General features: G+C 35.4%; 1 protein-coding gene across 5 annotated transcripts in view; it reads right to left on the bottom strand.

The window, feature by feature from the left end:
- The window catches only part of LOC138697829 (neuronal acetylcholine receptor subunit alpha-10-like), a 562,189-nt gene continuing 546,287 nt past the window's right edge, over positions 1–15,902 (bottom strand). Inside the window, exons 8-10 of one of the 5 annotated variants that reach the window (XR_011331620.1) lie at positions 15,572–15,728; positions 7,435–7,751; positions 1–2,627 (exon numbers count right to left, since the gene is read on the bottom strand). Coding sequence is in view for 4 of the 5 variants with exons in the window: in XM_069823383.1 (XP_069679484.1) it covers positions 7,534–7,751; positions 15,572–15,728 (375 nt within the window). In the remaining variant the exon portion in view is untranslated. Of the gene's footprint in view, positions 7,752–15,571; positions 15,729–15,902 lie in introns of all 5 variants that reach the window. The other 4 variants (XM_069823382.1, XM_069823380.1, XM_069823379.1 and 1 more) reach the window with 4 other exon arrangements.

Genomic DNA, 15,902 nt, shown 5'->3' with positions numbered 1-15,902 from the left:
AAAAATTATAATTTTTTTTAATTCTTCAAAAAATTTCCAATTCTATTTATTAATTAAAATGAAGATAACAAATATCGATAATACTGCATTGAACACATATGTTTCAAACAAGATTACAGAACCGTGCTTTGTACACTTCGTAAGTCCAGTTGTCTGAAATATTATCATCTTGATCCACCACCATTATAATTTGTACACAAATATATCTTAATAAAATGTATTATTATTTCACTGACCTAATTGAAACTATAGAATTATCTGTGAAAAGAAATAGGAACAGTAATACGGAGTCATTTTCTATGTCTAGTTGAACTATCTTCCAATATTCTTCTGTGCTGTCATCACAAAAAACAATAGAAAAATGCAAATTTTCTTTACATTTTCTGTGAGATTGCATAATCTACCAAAATGATAGTCATTTCATGATTCAATAAAAGGTACCGGTAATACAGTAATGGTAAAGAGGACCAACAAATGGCATGAATGGTACACAAGTTTGTTTTTATTACACTAACCCTTAACAAACTTACAAATAGTTGAAATACTAGCGTATATTAACCTTGTGAAAGAAAGAAAAGTAGACAATATTCTAGGTGTGCACCATTATTCTCCGTCAATGAACTGATGAATGCTATTTTCTCATGAAAATGAAAATTGAAGAACAACATTAAAATTAAATCCTTTTGCATAAATTTCTGTCACTGCAGTAACTTGCCAACATGCTTCATCTTTGTTTGCTTTATATAATCTTCACCACTTAATTAATTTTATAAAATACTATGAGGTACTAGAATCACAGTTAATAATTGCTACCTTGCCACTTCTGAGTTCGGAGACAGTTTCTGAAAATCAGATCTGAGAATATAAGACATCATCCTGTACACATACAAGAAATATATACAGTACATTTGAACAACTCATGCTTTCGTAAGTTTTTTTTTTTTTTACAAGGAGAAGGAGCTGCATGTTATGTTTAACACGTTCATTGTTTTAAGGTTTGCTTCAAAATAAATACAACACAACGGACATAAGTTTTACATTGTAATCCATCCCAGCTTAGTGTCATTTACGATGAAATCATTTACTCACATAAACGAACATTTTACAAAAAGTTTTTAATATAAAAAATTACTCTGTATGAAAAAGGAATTTGGAATATATTTTTTTTTGTAATTTTATGATATTTCAGACAATTTTGTACTTTTCCTACTTGGGAGATTACAGTAGAATCTAATATCAGAGATTGCATTTAACAGTATGTACCTATATATTTTTATAAAAAGTTTCTTTTTGCTAACAAGCACTTAAACTGTATTTAGATAGCAGTTGAGGTGCAATCTTGTTATCATTATCTTGGGTGCACTATTAAATAAATAATACAATTACGAATTCGATTGAAGTACTGTCTACATCACATTTAAACTCCTTTGTCTGAACATTTCTTCTTTTTTAACACCATTACTGGGAAACACTGGAGTATCAATTAGGCCAGTTTTAACTGAAATTACAGAATAAAATTCACATACTTTTGAAGTAATAAAATTGATTACCATTGTGCAAAAGTACGTTCACTTACAGCAAGATGAACAACTTCATGATTTTGTGCATTGCAAGGGATGACTAAAAAGTAACGAGAAAGAAATATGGAACCAACTGTGCATCATTATAGCTTTATCCTAATAATTTTCTTCCATCACAGATTGGTCTTTTAGACCTGTTCCATCTGCACTAAAATTATGCACCATATTCAAAACGGGATGGTATGGTGTCTCTCCCTGATCCTCCTTCATTTCTTCTAGCATCCTTTCTCACCTTTTTTAAGCAGTAAAATCATTTAGCTACTTTTAATAGGAATAATATCATACTTCTTTATATCATATTTATAATACGTCAATTTATGTTACAGTGCTATGATTAACAGTGGCGAAGCTAAGGTGTAAATACTGAGTAGGCTGAAAAAATCCGTTTATCTTCTATCTTTTTATATAGCAGATGTTTCTCGGCTTTTCTATCAATATTTTTTGTGACACAGACCCCCCCAAAGAAGATGATGTCCACTCATTTTCACCCTCAAACAGAATACACGTATAACAATATAACTTATTTGTCTCAGAGCACCCTGTTAGCCAAGGATATTTCTTATACCGTGAAAATTGAAATGTTCTATTTTGTCTTCCTCCATCTGTTACTTTAATATGTAAATGTAGTGTCAATCTCCTATCTTTGCAAGCTCATTTTATTTCACACACCCAACTTGAAAATCTCTTTTAATTCTGCAAATTATGACCTCAATGTTCTCTCAATATGAGTCATTTTACACAAAATTGATATGTAACACACACACACTTATGCACTCTTGATTAAACTAATACTCAACAATGCAGCATATTCACAGAACACCAATATAGCACGACATATTATATCGCTGTTGAGGCTAATCCCGCTTCTTGCTACTGAGTCATAGCAAATTGATGCCCCCTCTTCCCTGGTCTTCCCTCAAGCTTGTGAGTGCTGCTGTCTGTGAGCAAGGCTGTTGCACGTCACTATGAGGCTTCTGCCACAAACCTCTCGCAGTGGACTGCCAACAGCACTGCCTGCTCGAACGCATCCATGCATGCTTATACTGCCTGCTCGTTCAACGGTCAAACATGTAACATGAATAGAAAAAATTGTCGCTAGATGTCAGCTCATACTGGGTAGTGAAGTTGCTTGTGTATATAGGTTCTATGCTTTATGTTTGTAGTATGCGATTAAAATATTACTTTGTTTCGTGACTCTAACAGCTCCTTTTTCCTCTTTGCTAATCCATTATATTCTTCGCTCTTGAAAGAACAAGAAAACCGGAAAACTTTTTCTATGTGAAACTTCGTAACATTACTAAGTAGAGGTTTCACAAATTTCTCCACAAGAGTTTCTGACACAAGTTCCTGATGGTTATTATTCCTAACACACATAAATATGTCACACTGGCACAAAATAGATAGAAAAACTTTTTTTTTTCACAGTTTGGAGCAGACATACAGATGAACATAGTATATTTGGTACTGCCACCTACCATTTCAGCAAAATCATTGTTAGAAGGGTCTTATGAGAAGGCAGTATAAGCAGCCATCAGATGCGTTCAAGCAAGCGGTGGCCAACAGTGAATTTAATATATGGAAAGATCGAAGTGAAACCAAGTGTTAGGATACATCGTTATTACGAATTTATACTGTTATTATATATAATAACTTAAATTTTTTGGTAGGCTAAGCCTCAAAAGCCTCTTAAGAGCTTCGCCACTGATGATTAACTATTTAAATCACATGAGCCATAGACTGTGGGTTTTCGAACTGTAATTCGATATTTACAAATGTGAAATAGCCACCGGTACCTGTTCATTATAGTAAAAAACAATATTTGAAATTTTATTTCCCTTTCTATGTAAATAATGGACCTCTTCTTTTGTAAATAAATATATACCATACGCTTTTAATAATAGTGTACATAGGTTAATTTTTTAGTTCTGGCAACTATTTTTTTTCTCAATATATAGCATACTTACATGGTTCTAAGTTTTACAAGCCTTCGATGTAGTCACGAGTGTTGTGTACAATGTGTTCTCAGCGATGCGAAAATCATTGGATCCCGTTGGCACTGCCTAATCTGTTGATGGTGCGAATAGAGCGGTCGGTTGCCTGTAAAATGTCTTCAACTGTTCGGAAGTGAATCCCGCGAAGTGGGTCCTTTATCTTAGGGATGAGATCGAAGTCGAAGGGACTTAAATTTGGAGAATATGGCTGGTGATAGAGCACTTCCCAGTCCCAGAGATTGAATAATTCAGACACAACTCCTGCTGTATGCTCCCTAGCATTGTCACAAAGAACAACAGGTGGGTTATTCATAAAGTGTCACCATTTTCTTCTTAGAGCTGCTCGCAGATTATTTTGCAAAAAGGAACAGTAGTACTCCGCATTCACGCTCTGTCTTTGGGAACGGTATGCTTTAAGATCACACCATCCCAATCATAGGCAAGAATCAGCATAGCCTTCACATTGCTGGGGGTCTGCCTAACTGTTGTTTTTCGTGGTGACCCATGATGATGCCACCAGTATGATTGGCTTTCAGCTGAAGTTCATAAGATCTGGTCCACATCTCATCAATTGTAATGATATGTCGTAAGAAGACCTCCCATTCTCGCTCATAGCGCTGCAAGAGAGTACGAGAAGCATATCGCTGCCATTTCTGCATGTCCGTTAAATCATGCAGAACCCATTTTGAAGCAATTTTTCGCATTTTCAGTTAGTCCTTCAGGATATGAAGCATAGTCGAAGGTGCCAATCCTATATCTTGCGCTAACTCACGAATCGTTAAGTTCCGATCCATCTCCACTAACTGGACACAGTCTGTACATGTTCGTCACTTACTGGTGGGTGACCAGATCGAGGCATGTCCAACACACTTTCGCGTCCTTGTCTGAAGGCTCTAACCTATCTTGCTACCATTCGGTAAGGTAACATAGCCACATCACAAGCCTATTGCAGTCCTTGATGACACTGTCGTCCTGTGCGACCTCTAGCATATTGAATTTTTAACCAGCTTCTCTGTTCCTCCTTCAAAAATATTGCAATTGTATTCTGCGACCGCTTGCTCACAACTGCTCATCTTATTGTTGTCACTGTGAACGGACATGGTGGGAGGAGGGCGAGTTCATTAGCTCTGAGGGAGGAGAAGCATGTAATCAACCTGTGGTATAAATTATATTGTCTGTCTCCTTTGCACGGCAATGCTGCAGCGTAGTTGCCATTACTAAAAAATCAACTCGTGTATTATCTTGAGTATAAGATACTTGACCAGAGAAGCCTGCCAACTATAACTGTGCTTTTTTTTCAAGGTTGTGGCCTCGTCTATTTCTTGTATTTCATTAAGAGTGGCATTACAATATCGTAATACTATATTTATATGCATTTATTAGATCGAGTAATGAAAAGGAAACAAGTCTTCAAAATGTACAGCCTATACGATGACACACTGAATAACTAACCACTGCACAACACAACACAACACACTATTGCACTGCCCTGAATGAAGCATAATGCACGACTGATCTGCCCACAGTTCAAGTACGCCATATGTTTACGGAGGGGAATGTTGGGAAATGCGACAATTACTTAATAAAGAACATATATATTAAGTGTTGTATACAGATGTTATGTTGACATATACAATTTTATACTTTTTAGTCATCCCTTTATGTTCGATTCGTTTCTCATCCAGAGACTAAATTACTTACATTCATAAATCAATCTGAAAAGTCAAAGTATAATATTAAGAGATAGTATGAAAGTCAGAGGACTTATTGAGCCTTACACAATTCTAACAGAATGAAAGTTTGTGCAATTTTTACGATACTGGTACATAGAATCCTGTAGTCTGGGTGCAACTGACAGGGATTGTGCTATCGAGGTTAAAACTATTCATTATCATGACGGTTATTATCCATGTGTATAGGATTTGATTTATCCCTTGCGGAGGTTTTGAGTTCAACCCCGTTTGTATACCTTGTTAATCTATTATTAGGCGGATCATTATAGTTCTTCTGTTTTATGGTGTTAGCACAACAGGCTTTCACCCGAAACAACGAAGAACTTCACGTAAATTACGAACAGGGGCCAATATCTAATTCATGTGGGATTAGAATCCTACAGCATGATTTCTAAGTTGTGTAAAGCTGTGTTTTAACCGTTGTGTACATCACAGCCAGCTGAAGGAGTTTTGTACCATATTGAAAAACTGGAAAATAAATATGACAAATGAATGAAACAAAAAGGGAAGAAAATATGTAGACAAAAAAAAAATTAACGAAAATAAACTTTTAGATATATTTGATCTATATCATAACAAAATAACAATATATCAGGGTACTTTAAAAAATAGAAATTAATAAGTTAATACACCATTCTCATCCTTCCTGCGTGAATATCCTTATCTACCGAGAAGATGCAGTCATTTGTGAATAGTATTTACTGAATAATTAGATGAGAATGCATTCATTTTGGAATTCTATGTAAATTTTTTCTGTCACTTTTTGGTCAGTGATATAATAGTCGGTTACTGTAATACAGTATAATTTTTACTTATCATTTTATTTAAAATGCTTTAATTTGTAATAATTTCATAATGTTTATAATGATCAGGTTTTGATGAATTAACAAATAGGAAGGCGTTCAGAAAGAGTCTACCAAAGTACCTACAACGTTTCTAGAAAACATGAAACATTTCAGTCAGAGTAGCCAACTTTAAAGACAGAAGTTAAAGACAGGAAAGGTGCTACATTTGTCACCGTTTGATACTTTCTTCAACAGCAGAGAAGTAAATACCGGTACATCTACTTAAAATGTTATGTTGGTCTCTGCGTAACCAGTGGGACACGTGACCCGAGACTGCGCTCGGACTTGAGTTCGAATCCCCCTGGTTCAGTTTTTTTTTTCCGTGGTTTTCCCAAACTATAAGACTAATGTCAGGTAATATCACGGCCAATCTTAGGCCTCATTTTGCCAAGTATCATTCCGATATCGCCAATCCCAATGACGCTGAATAAAAACTACTCAAGACAATGTGTCCGAATATAACACGAGTACATTCGAATTATAAGAGTAAATGTAAAGTACGGGTATTTTTTTAGTTGCTTATTTAACGACGCTGTGTCAGCTATAAAGTTGTTTTGCGTCGATGGACTTGGTGATAGCAAGATTGTATCCGCCATAGATTACCTGACGTTCGTCTTACGTTTGGAGAAAACCTCGGGAAAACCCCAACCATGTAATCAGCCCAAGCGGGAATCGAGCCCACACTCAAGCGCAATTCTGCATCAACAGTCAAACGCGCCCAATGCCTGAGCTACGTACGCCGGCGGTTCAAATGTAATGTCTTGATATAAAATAATTCTAACTAATATTGTGGAACACAACTAAGACATTCAAAATCATAATTTCTATGAATAGCTTTAATAGACAAACTATTAGGCACTTGGAAATGGGACAAAAAATGTAAAACAGCCCCATACATTTTAATGAAATTTTAATATTATCAAGGATTAATAGGGTCCTATGATTCAGTCTCTCATTTTGAGCCTTGTTACTGTCCCTAGCATTGAGGTCCTTTTTATTTTCTCATGTTATCAATTCAAAAGTTAGTTTCAGAGTACACAACCACTTTGAGTTCTTTATTATTAATAACGATATAAAATGTACCACTTCAGCAACAAAATCTCCCGCTGAGAACTCTTGCACCCATGACTTATGCTCCTTGACTGATTATACTCTGACTTTAAATTGTCTCCGAATGTTATACTAAGGTCATTTTACCAATAAATTTTCTTTCACTCAAATGCCAATTTATTCATAAATCAACAACGCAGAAACCAATTTCCCAAAATATTAAAAAAAAACCTACCGGTACATCCTTTCACCTTCTTCCTCAATCTAGTGTACTGAGTATTCCATTTACCAAAATGTTTCACTCAGTTTGTTCACCACATAGCCACGAAAGACATCAGGGTCCGTATGGAGAACCACAGAGGATGACTGTCGTTGTGATGGCAGTGGTAAGCAGGAACACCCACAGCAAGAACCTGTCACACACCAAGGCTACTTGCTTCCATTCTATCTCCGTCACATCACGCCGTTCCTGCTCTGCAAGACGGAGTTCATTGCGCTCTATGGTGTGGTTCACCTTGTTGAGCACACGCAGAAACTGCGCTTCAAAACTATCTGCAACGTTGGAGCACAAGTACAACATGATTAAAATATCGCTGTCACGAAGTTAAGGGAAGAGGATGGTATTTTTTAAAACTTTTTTCCTATTTGGTGTAAAATACAGTAGCGTGCAAATTAACCTGAACAACGTAATTACTTATGCAAAAACACTCAAACGGGATAAAAAAAGGATCTAAAACATACCTCAGTAATCTATGAGGCCTCCCTTGTTCCTAATAACAGCTCTGAGACGATTTGGCATGGATTCCACTAATTTCCCACAAATATTCTTCATTTCTTCATCGCGAAACCATACACCAATGAGGGCAGAAATCATCTTCTCCTTTGTAGAACAATCCATTTTTTGCATTCTTCTTTTGCAAATTGATCACAAGTTCTCAATGGGGTTGATGTCGGGTGAGTTGCCTGGCCAGGGGAGTACCTGAATATTCTTCTTGTTGAAGAATTCTGTAGTTTTTCGAGACATATGGCATGGTGTCAGGTCTTGTTGGAACACACCTCTGCCATCCGGAAATGATTTTTGCAGCTGGGGTACGATTCTGGTTTTCAATAAGTGAGTATATTTGTCAGAATTCATCATTCCCTTGATAGGTATTAATACTCCAGGCCCTTCATGTGTAAAACAACCCCAAAACATTACTTTAGGGGGTATTTGGGTGCTTGTTGGAGATGAGCTGCTGTTACTTTTTTGGATCCTTTCTGTACGTAAGAAACACAGTGGCCGTGGACCTCGAAATGAGACTCATCGGAAAAAAGTACATTCTTCCAGTCATTCACTGTCCAGTGTTGATGTAATTTTGCCCACATTAAGGGTTTTTTGCACATAACAGGGGTTAGCAGTTGCTTCTTAATAGGCTTACGAGCCCTTCGTCCAGCTTCCAAAAGCCTACGCCGCACTGTTGTGACGTGAATATTCGCCCCAGTGGTAGCCATTAACTCGCGGGTTAAGTCGACAGCAGTTAGTCTAGGATTTAATTTATTTTTCCTGACAATTAAACGATCATCTGCAGGTGAAGTCTTCCTTTTCCGGCCACAGTTTCCTTTTTTCTGGGGTGTGATGGATCCAGTCTCCCTGTATCATGTTATGATCGAATTAACAGTAGCCAAACCGATGTGACATTCTGCAGCAATTTGCCTCTGTGTCATAGAAGAATGCTCTGCTAATGTTATAATTTTAGACCGTTTTCGTGGAGTTGTATCCATTTGTGAAGACGACAGAATGTACACAGGATTGCAGTATTAAGTCTTCAACACAACTGAAATGCTTATAAGTACAAAACGACAGGCAAAATGTCACATATTATAAAAAAAATAATAACGACAGACCTTCAACAATGGAATTACACGTACTACAGATGTCAATTAAAGCGGTATGAGCAGCTGTGAGGCCAACAATGACAGAAAATGTAAAAATATGTCGTGTTCGGATTAATTCGCACGCTACTGTATTAATTTTTTGTATGTAGAGCGCTCATAGCTGTGACAACTCAACCAAATAAAAATATTTTGAAAAAAAAAATTGGGGGCCCAAATTTGAAAAAAAATATACCCAATGCAGGATTGTACTAAAACCGATATATCTAAACCTTTTTAAAGATAGATTCAAACAGTTTTTTGCAATGTGCATATTTGCAAAAGCATGTTCTACAAACTGTCTGCAACAGAATTTTGATATTAGTCCCTACGTTTGTGAAATAAACAATTAAAATTTAATAATAATTTTCTGATTTCCTTTCTTGCAAACAAACGTACATATTTTTAAAATGAAATCAATTAACAAAATTCTGTTACAGAGAAAAGTTTCTTAATAGTCTAAAGGATGTGTGTTCTAAATTTCATTTTCATGCATGTATCTTTAATAGTTCAGAAATTATATCCATTTTTGTCTGGCAATGTAGCAAAAAAAAAAAAAATGAAGTTACTGGAAACCGATAAAAGTGAGCGTGTGATTTAAAAATCCATAGCGCAGGAAGTTTAAAAATGACGTCTCAACATCCGATAAGGGCACAAACACCCACAAAATGTTATGCAATGTATTCCACACATATCAAAGGGTATTTTAAAGAAAAAAAAATTTGGAAAATTTAATTTACCGGAAACAACAATAAAAGTGGGCGAGCGATTTAAAAATCCATAACACAGGAAGTTTAAAAATGGCAACTCAACATCTGATAAGGGCACAAATACCCACAAAATGTTATGCTATGCATTCCACACATATCACAGAGTATTTTAAAAATATATATTTTTTTTAAATTGACTCATTTTTTCATCAAAAAATACCATCATCTCCCCTTAACGTGTTTGTCAACAATTCATTTCATTTGCCATGTTACGAAGAACATCACAGTTTATGGTACACTGCTCCGTTGATTTAATGGAATGCGTTTGAGCCTAAAGGAATCAGCAAAGCAGTACAACGTGGTCAGTTGTGACAAGAATCCAAGCCCCCTCATATCAGTGAGGCATCATGTCACAAACATGTTCATGTCTGAGTATTTCTCACAAAGTAAATACAGTATTATTCAATGCCTTGAAAACGGCGCAAATATTAAGGACATTGCTGGAGAGTTTGAGGCAGTGGTTCCCAACCTTTTTTGACTGACGACACACTTTCCACGAACTGAACGCCCACGATATCGCGACACACTTATTTGTTTTTAATAATAATAATAATAATAATAATAATAATAATAATAATAATAATAATAATAATAATAATAATAATAATAATAATCGGTGCATTTCTTCTTTCTTCTGGAGAAAAAGGTGATGCAACTCTGTGTAGAATATTTTATAGCAGACGGGGAGATGATTACTGTTCATTGCACGGGAATTTTGTCGTTTTTATCCTCCTTTTCGTCCAAGTAAGACTTTCAAGGTCTAAGCGGAATTAAAAGAAAAATTATATTAAAAATTTAGATATTCACACATATTTCGGTTCCATAATGAAGGATGAAACAAAAAGTGCCGGAATGCCGTTCCAGCGCGTTCCGCAAGAAAAAAAGGCACTGATAACTTCTACGTAGTGTCGGACATCTAGTGTTACAGATTTGTCGATGTTAACACGCAATCGAAAATTCCAAATAATAATAAAAAAACAACCAGCAACTTTATTAGCATTAGAAAAAAACAAAGGTAAGTGTAAAAAATACAAACCTATCTATGCTGGATGTCCGATAAAATGTTTTTATTATCGTTTTTGACAACTCATCTGTTTGAATTAATGTGAAGTCAGCGCTTTGTGAATTGCACAGAGTTTCTATATACGTGGCCTTATTGTTGACAGGCCAACACGTAAATCATCTTCAAGATGCAGCAGTCTGTTTCTTTGTTTAGATTTCACTATTTTTATGGTAGAAAATGCTGATTCACACAAGTATACGTTGAAAACGGAAGTTCTAAATGTATTTCTAGTTTATTCGGCACCATCGACTAATTTGACGAAACATTTCCGTACATAGGACACTCGGAATTTTGTTTATATTCCTCTCCACGCCACGTAAAACCATATTGTAAGTATTCATAACCAGGGAAAGGATTTATATGTAAATACATATTTACTTATAAAGCTAATATAATTTATATTTTGCATTATCTTTATGTTTCACAATGTGTAGGGTTGAAAAATCCTACTTTTATTTTCCATATTTTTCCATATTTTAGAGTTTAGTACATATTTTCGTTAATTTCCATATATTTTCCATATTTCATATAAAACAGTCCATATTATATTAGGTTTAACAATAAAACAAAACAAAATTCCATTAACTTTTAAAAATACATTTCAACAATAGAGATTTAAACACATGTTCAGTAATCCCTTTAACATCAGAGTTATTTGAAAATTAGCAGTCCTATCAACAATGGGGAAAGTAAGTTACAAAACTGTATTAATTTAATTTAAAATTTTTAACAGACTTCAGTTGTGCAGCTCAACAGTTAAATGCCAGTCAGAGTACACATAGGTTCAGTTTTGTAAATCATACTATAAAGACGGTAAATATGCCAAAAGTACGTCATTCAGTCAATTTAAAATCAAAACTAACAAGTTACATTTCAGAATTTAAAGAAGATGGTTTATCAACTGACAATAAAATATTATTTTGTAATTTGTGTCAGTGTGCAGTATCATCTACACAAAAGTTCCTGGTGCAACAACACATTACAACTAGTAAACATCAGGCCAACAAACAACTAAATTCCAAGCAGAGACAATTGTTTTTAACACAACCAACAACATCGAATGTAAGATCTGAGTTTAACATCGACCTGTGCCGTTCTCTCATCTCTGCTGATATTCCTCTCTACAAACTAAAGAATAAGGTCTTCAGGGAATTCCTTGAAAAATATACTCAACATACAATCCCGGATGAGTCAACACTTAGGAAGACGTATGCTCCATCCATCTACGATGAGACAATACAGAAGATAAGAGATGAAATTAAAGATAGTTCAATTTGGGTTTCCATTGATGAGACTCCCGACAAAGAAGGTAGACTTGTTGGTAATGTAGTTATCGGTTTGTTAAGTGAACAATATTCTGAACGAATTCTTTTACATTGTGATGTTCTAGAAAAGTGCAATAACAAAACTATAGTTAAACTGTTCAACGAAGCTATGGGTATCCTGTGGCCAAAGGGTATTATGTACGATAATGTGTTATTCTTTATTAGCGATGCTGCCCCTTATATGGTCAAAGCTGGACAAGCATTATCTGTTGTATATCCTAAATTGACTCATTTTACTTGTGTGGCGCATGCATTTCATCGTGTGGCAGAAGTGGTCAGAGACAATTTCCCTAAAGTAGATTTGTTGATTTCATCAGTGAAAAAAGTATTTCTCAAAGCTCCCAGTAGAGTTAACGTGTTGAAAGAAATGTACCCTGAAATTCCATTGCCACCAAAGCCAATTTTAACTAGATGGGGTACATGGCTAGAAGCAGTTGAATATTATGCCGAACATATAGACTCTATTAACAATGTTCTCCTTGCATTGGACTCTGAAGATGCAGTCTCAATTGATACTGCGAAAACAGTTACCTGTGACATAAGTGTGAAGAATGACTTAGCTCACATTCAGCATACATTTTCATGCATCATAAAAACGCTCAAAAGTCTCCAAAATAGGCACCTTTCACTATCTGAAAGTTTTGAAATTATAAATAGTACTGTGGAACAACTGAATCGTGGTAGAGGTAAAGTTGCAGATGCAGTAAGAGCTAAGGTGGACACTGTACTTTCAAAAAACCCTGGATATGAAGAACTACAAAAGGTTGTTGCTGTGATGAGTGGTGAATCAACAGTGAAGATTAACTTGGACTTATCCCCAGCAGACATTGTGAAATTGAATTATGTACCAGTTACTTCTTGTGACGTCGAACGCTCTTTTAGTCAGTATAAATCTATCCTCAGAGACAATAGAAGAAGATTCACTTTTCAGCACTTGAAAGAAATGTTTGTAAGCTATTGTTATGGTAACAGACAATAAAAATTGTGTTTTGTTGAAACTACATTGGAAGATAAGGTACGTCCATTATATTTTTTGTTTAGTTTGATTAAAATGTACCAATATTTAACGTACATAGTCATTTTTTTTATAATTTTAAGTCCATATTTAATTCCATATTTTGGTAAAAATCCATATTTAATTCCATATTTTGGTAAAAATAACTACATATATATTTACATATTTCATATATTTTTAGTCCATATAAATCCGTTCCCTGTTCATAACTAATGAAACGCAGGGGATATTCGCTCACATTATTTGAATTAGCAGTGCTGTCATCTAACCCAGAACTTGATTCAGATTGGCCTTTTCTAATTAAAGATTTGTTCATGATAAAATCTAATTAAAGCACTTTTGATAAAATAGTCGCACTATTACCGGCTCACACGTATATATTGAAACTGACCAAAATGTTCGGACGATTTTAAACTCTGTTTATTACTAAGTGGGAAGAATAAACGAATTACTAAGCATTGTTGGAGGTGTTCACGTTTCATTGGTAAAGTCTGTCTCAAAATAAAATGTACCATATCAAAAACTTCGTTGTAAATAAAAAAAAATGCGTTATAGATACTTTTTGGAGGGCATAACATTTATTTTCCAATTCTAAAATTTCGCGACACACTCCATGGGGCTACGCGACACACAGGTTGGGAACCACTGCTTTAAGATAATATTTCTTCCTTCCTTCTTTTCTTTCCTTACTTCTTTATTTATTTATTTATTCATTCATTTATTTATCTATTTATTCATCTATTTATCTACTTATTTATTATTGTATTAAATATTTTTTCTAGGAAATAAAATTAATTTGTATTAACTTTATATCAGATTCACTTTTTTTTAAAATTAATTAATAACTCTTAAATACCCATTACCGTTAAATCGATTTTTTACTGTCCGTAATATTCCTGAATTTTCAAGCTGTACCTAACCATGATGCTTGCCGATTGCAGGGGACTTGTTCCGCGTGTTATATTATCTAAGTAGGTAGACATTGCCTTTCTCATATATCGACGGAGCAGTGTACTGTACCAGGTGAATCACTTAAGATCTGTCAGTAAGTTGGGTTCCCTAATGTACTGGGTATTTGAACATTGCACTTAATTATGTTTCAACGACGCTCACAACTGCCAAGATTATATCAGCGTCGCCGGTGTGCCGAAATTTTGTCCCGGAGGAGTTTTTTTACATGCCAGTAAATCTACTGACATAAGCCTGTCACAATTAAGCACACTTAAATGCCATCGACCTGGGCCGGGATCGAACCCGCAACCTCGGGCACAGAAGACCGGCACTCTACAGACTGTGCCATCCAGGCCGACAACACTGCCAATAAAGGTTTAACAGGGTCAAATTAAATAATGTGAACTTTTATTTCACAAGAGGACCAACATAAATATTACTCATTTCTTTCTAATCAACGAATACGCAGAAAGATGTTAGTTTTCAGGAACTTCGGGAGTAAAAGGGAACACGAAGAGAGAGATTTTATTTAGTTATATTTTTATGAACGGTACCTATTAAATACATTTTGTTTCTTTGTTTATTTATATCAAATAGGTATCTATCTTACTCCTCATCACATCCAGTGTCACAATGCACTCACAGTAAGCCCAATCATTCACGATAACAGGAGTGGTAAGCATAAAAACTTCAGGCTGCAATGTAAGTCTTCGGATCCCTCCTCCATACAAAAAAAAAAGCCAATTTCAATCTTTCGTTTGAGTGTTATAACTCAGTGTTGACGACTCAAAATTACCCCAATCTGTACCTTACTACATTAATATAATCTGAATTTGATAATGCAGAATCATGTAATAGAAATGTATACTATAATCGCGACGCTGTTATTCCCGGCGTGACTCCTCCTCTTTGCGTACGTCTTAGGAAGTGAAGGCTCTATAAAGTCTAGGTAGGTAGTATCGTTCGTCATCTTTGTTCTTTCGTTGCAGAGCTCCTAGACGAGGAATCTATTTGCCACACCGTTAAACATTATCACGTCGTAGCTCCTATGATAATAAATCAAACGCACTGTAATTCAGCAAATAATTGAGCAGCAAATAACGTCCTCGTGTGCTTTCAGCGAACGCCAACGAAAGAGCCAAAATGGCGGGCGATTATACTAAGTATTTATCGAGCCTCAGGAAATGCATAACGTCATCATCAGCGAATCACAAGACGCACACGTTTAAATGTAGCCGACCTGCAATGTGATTGGCTACTGGAAATAAGAGCGAATGGACTTTTATATACAGTGAACTGACTAATTAAATTACATTTTATGAAGAAAAATAATTTACCTGTACCTGGTGTTGAATCTGTCCGACTACGACGAGGAAGGAAACGGGGGGACATTTGTTGAGGGTCCAGATAATCCCCTTCGTTGTCTGCTGTCCACTTGTTATCCGGTGGACGCGGACAATCTAGCCGCGTACCTGTCCTTGGGTTTATGTCCTGCTAAGAAGTAATTTCACACATGTAGAGAGCTTCGATAGACCTTTAAGCCATTCGGTAATTAATCTTAATATATTTTTCAGTGTTTATTGAAAGTTAAAACAAACTTAAACGATTATTACTCTAGATTTTAGATTAATCAGTATCCAACCAAGCGTAAACTTATTTACTCATGTC

This window comes from Periplaneta americana, chromosome 4, assembly GCF_040183065.1.
Source record: "Periplaneta americana isolate PAMFEO1 chromosome 4, P.americana_PAMFEO1_priV1, whole genome shotgun sequence".
NCBI lineage: Eukaryota > Metazoa > Arthropoda > Insecta > Blattodea > Blattidae > Periplaneta > Periplaneta americana.
This window is presented reverse-complemented; position numbering and strand designations above follow the sequence as displayed.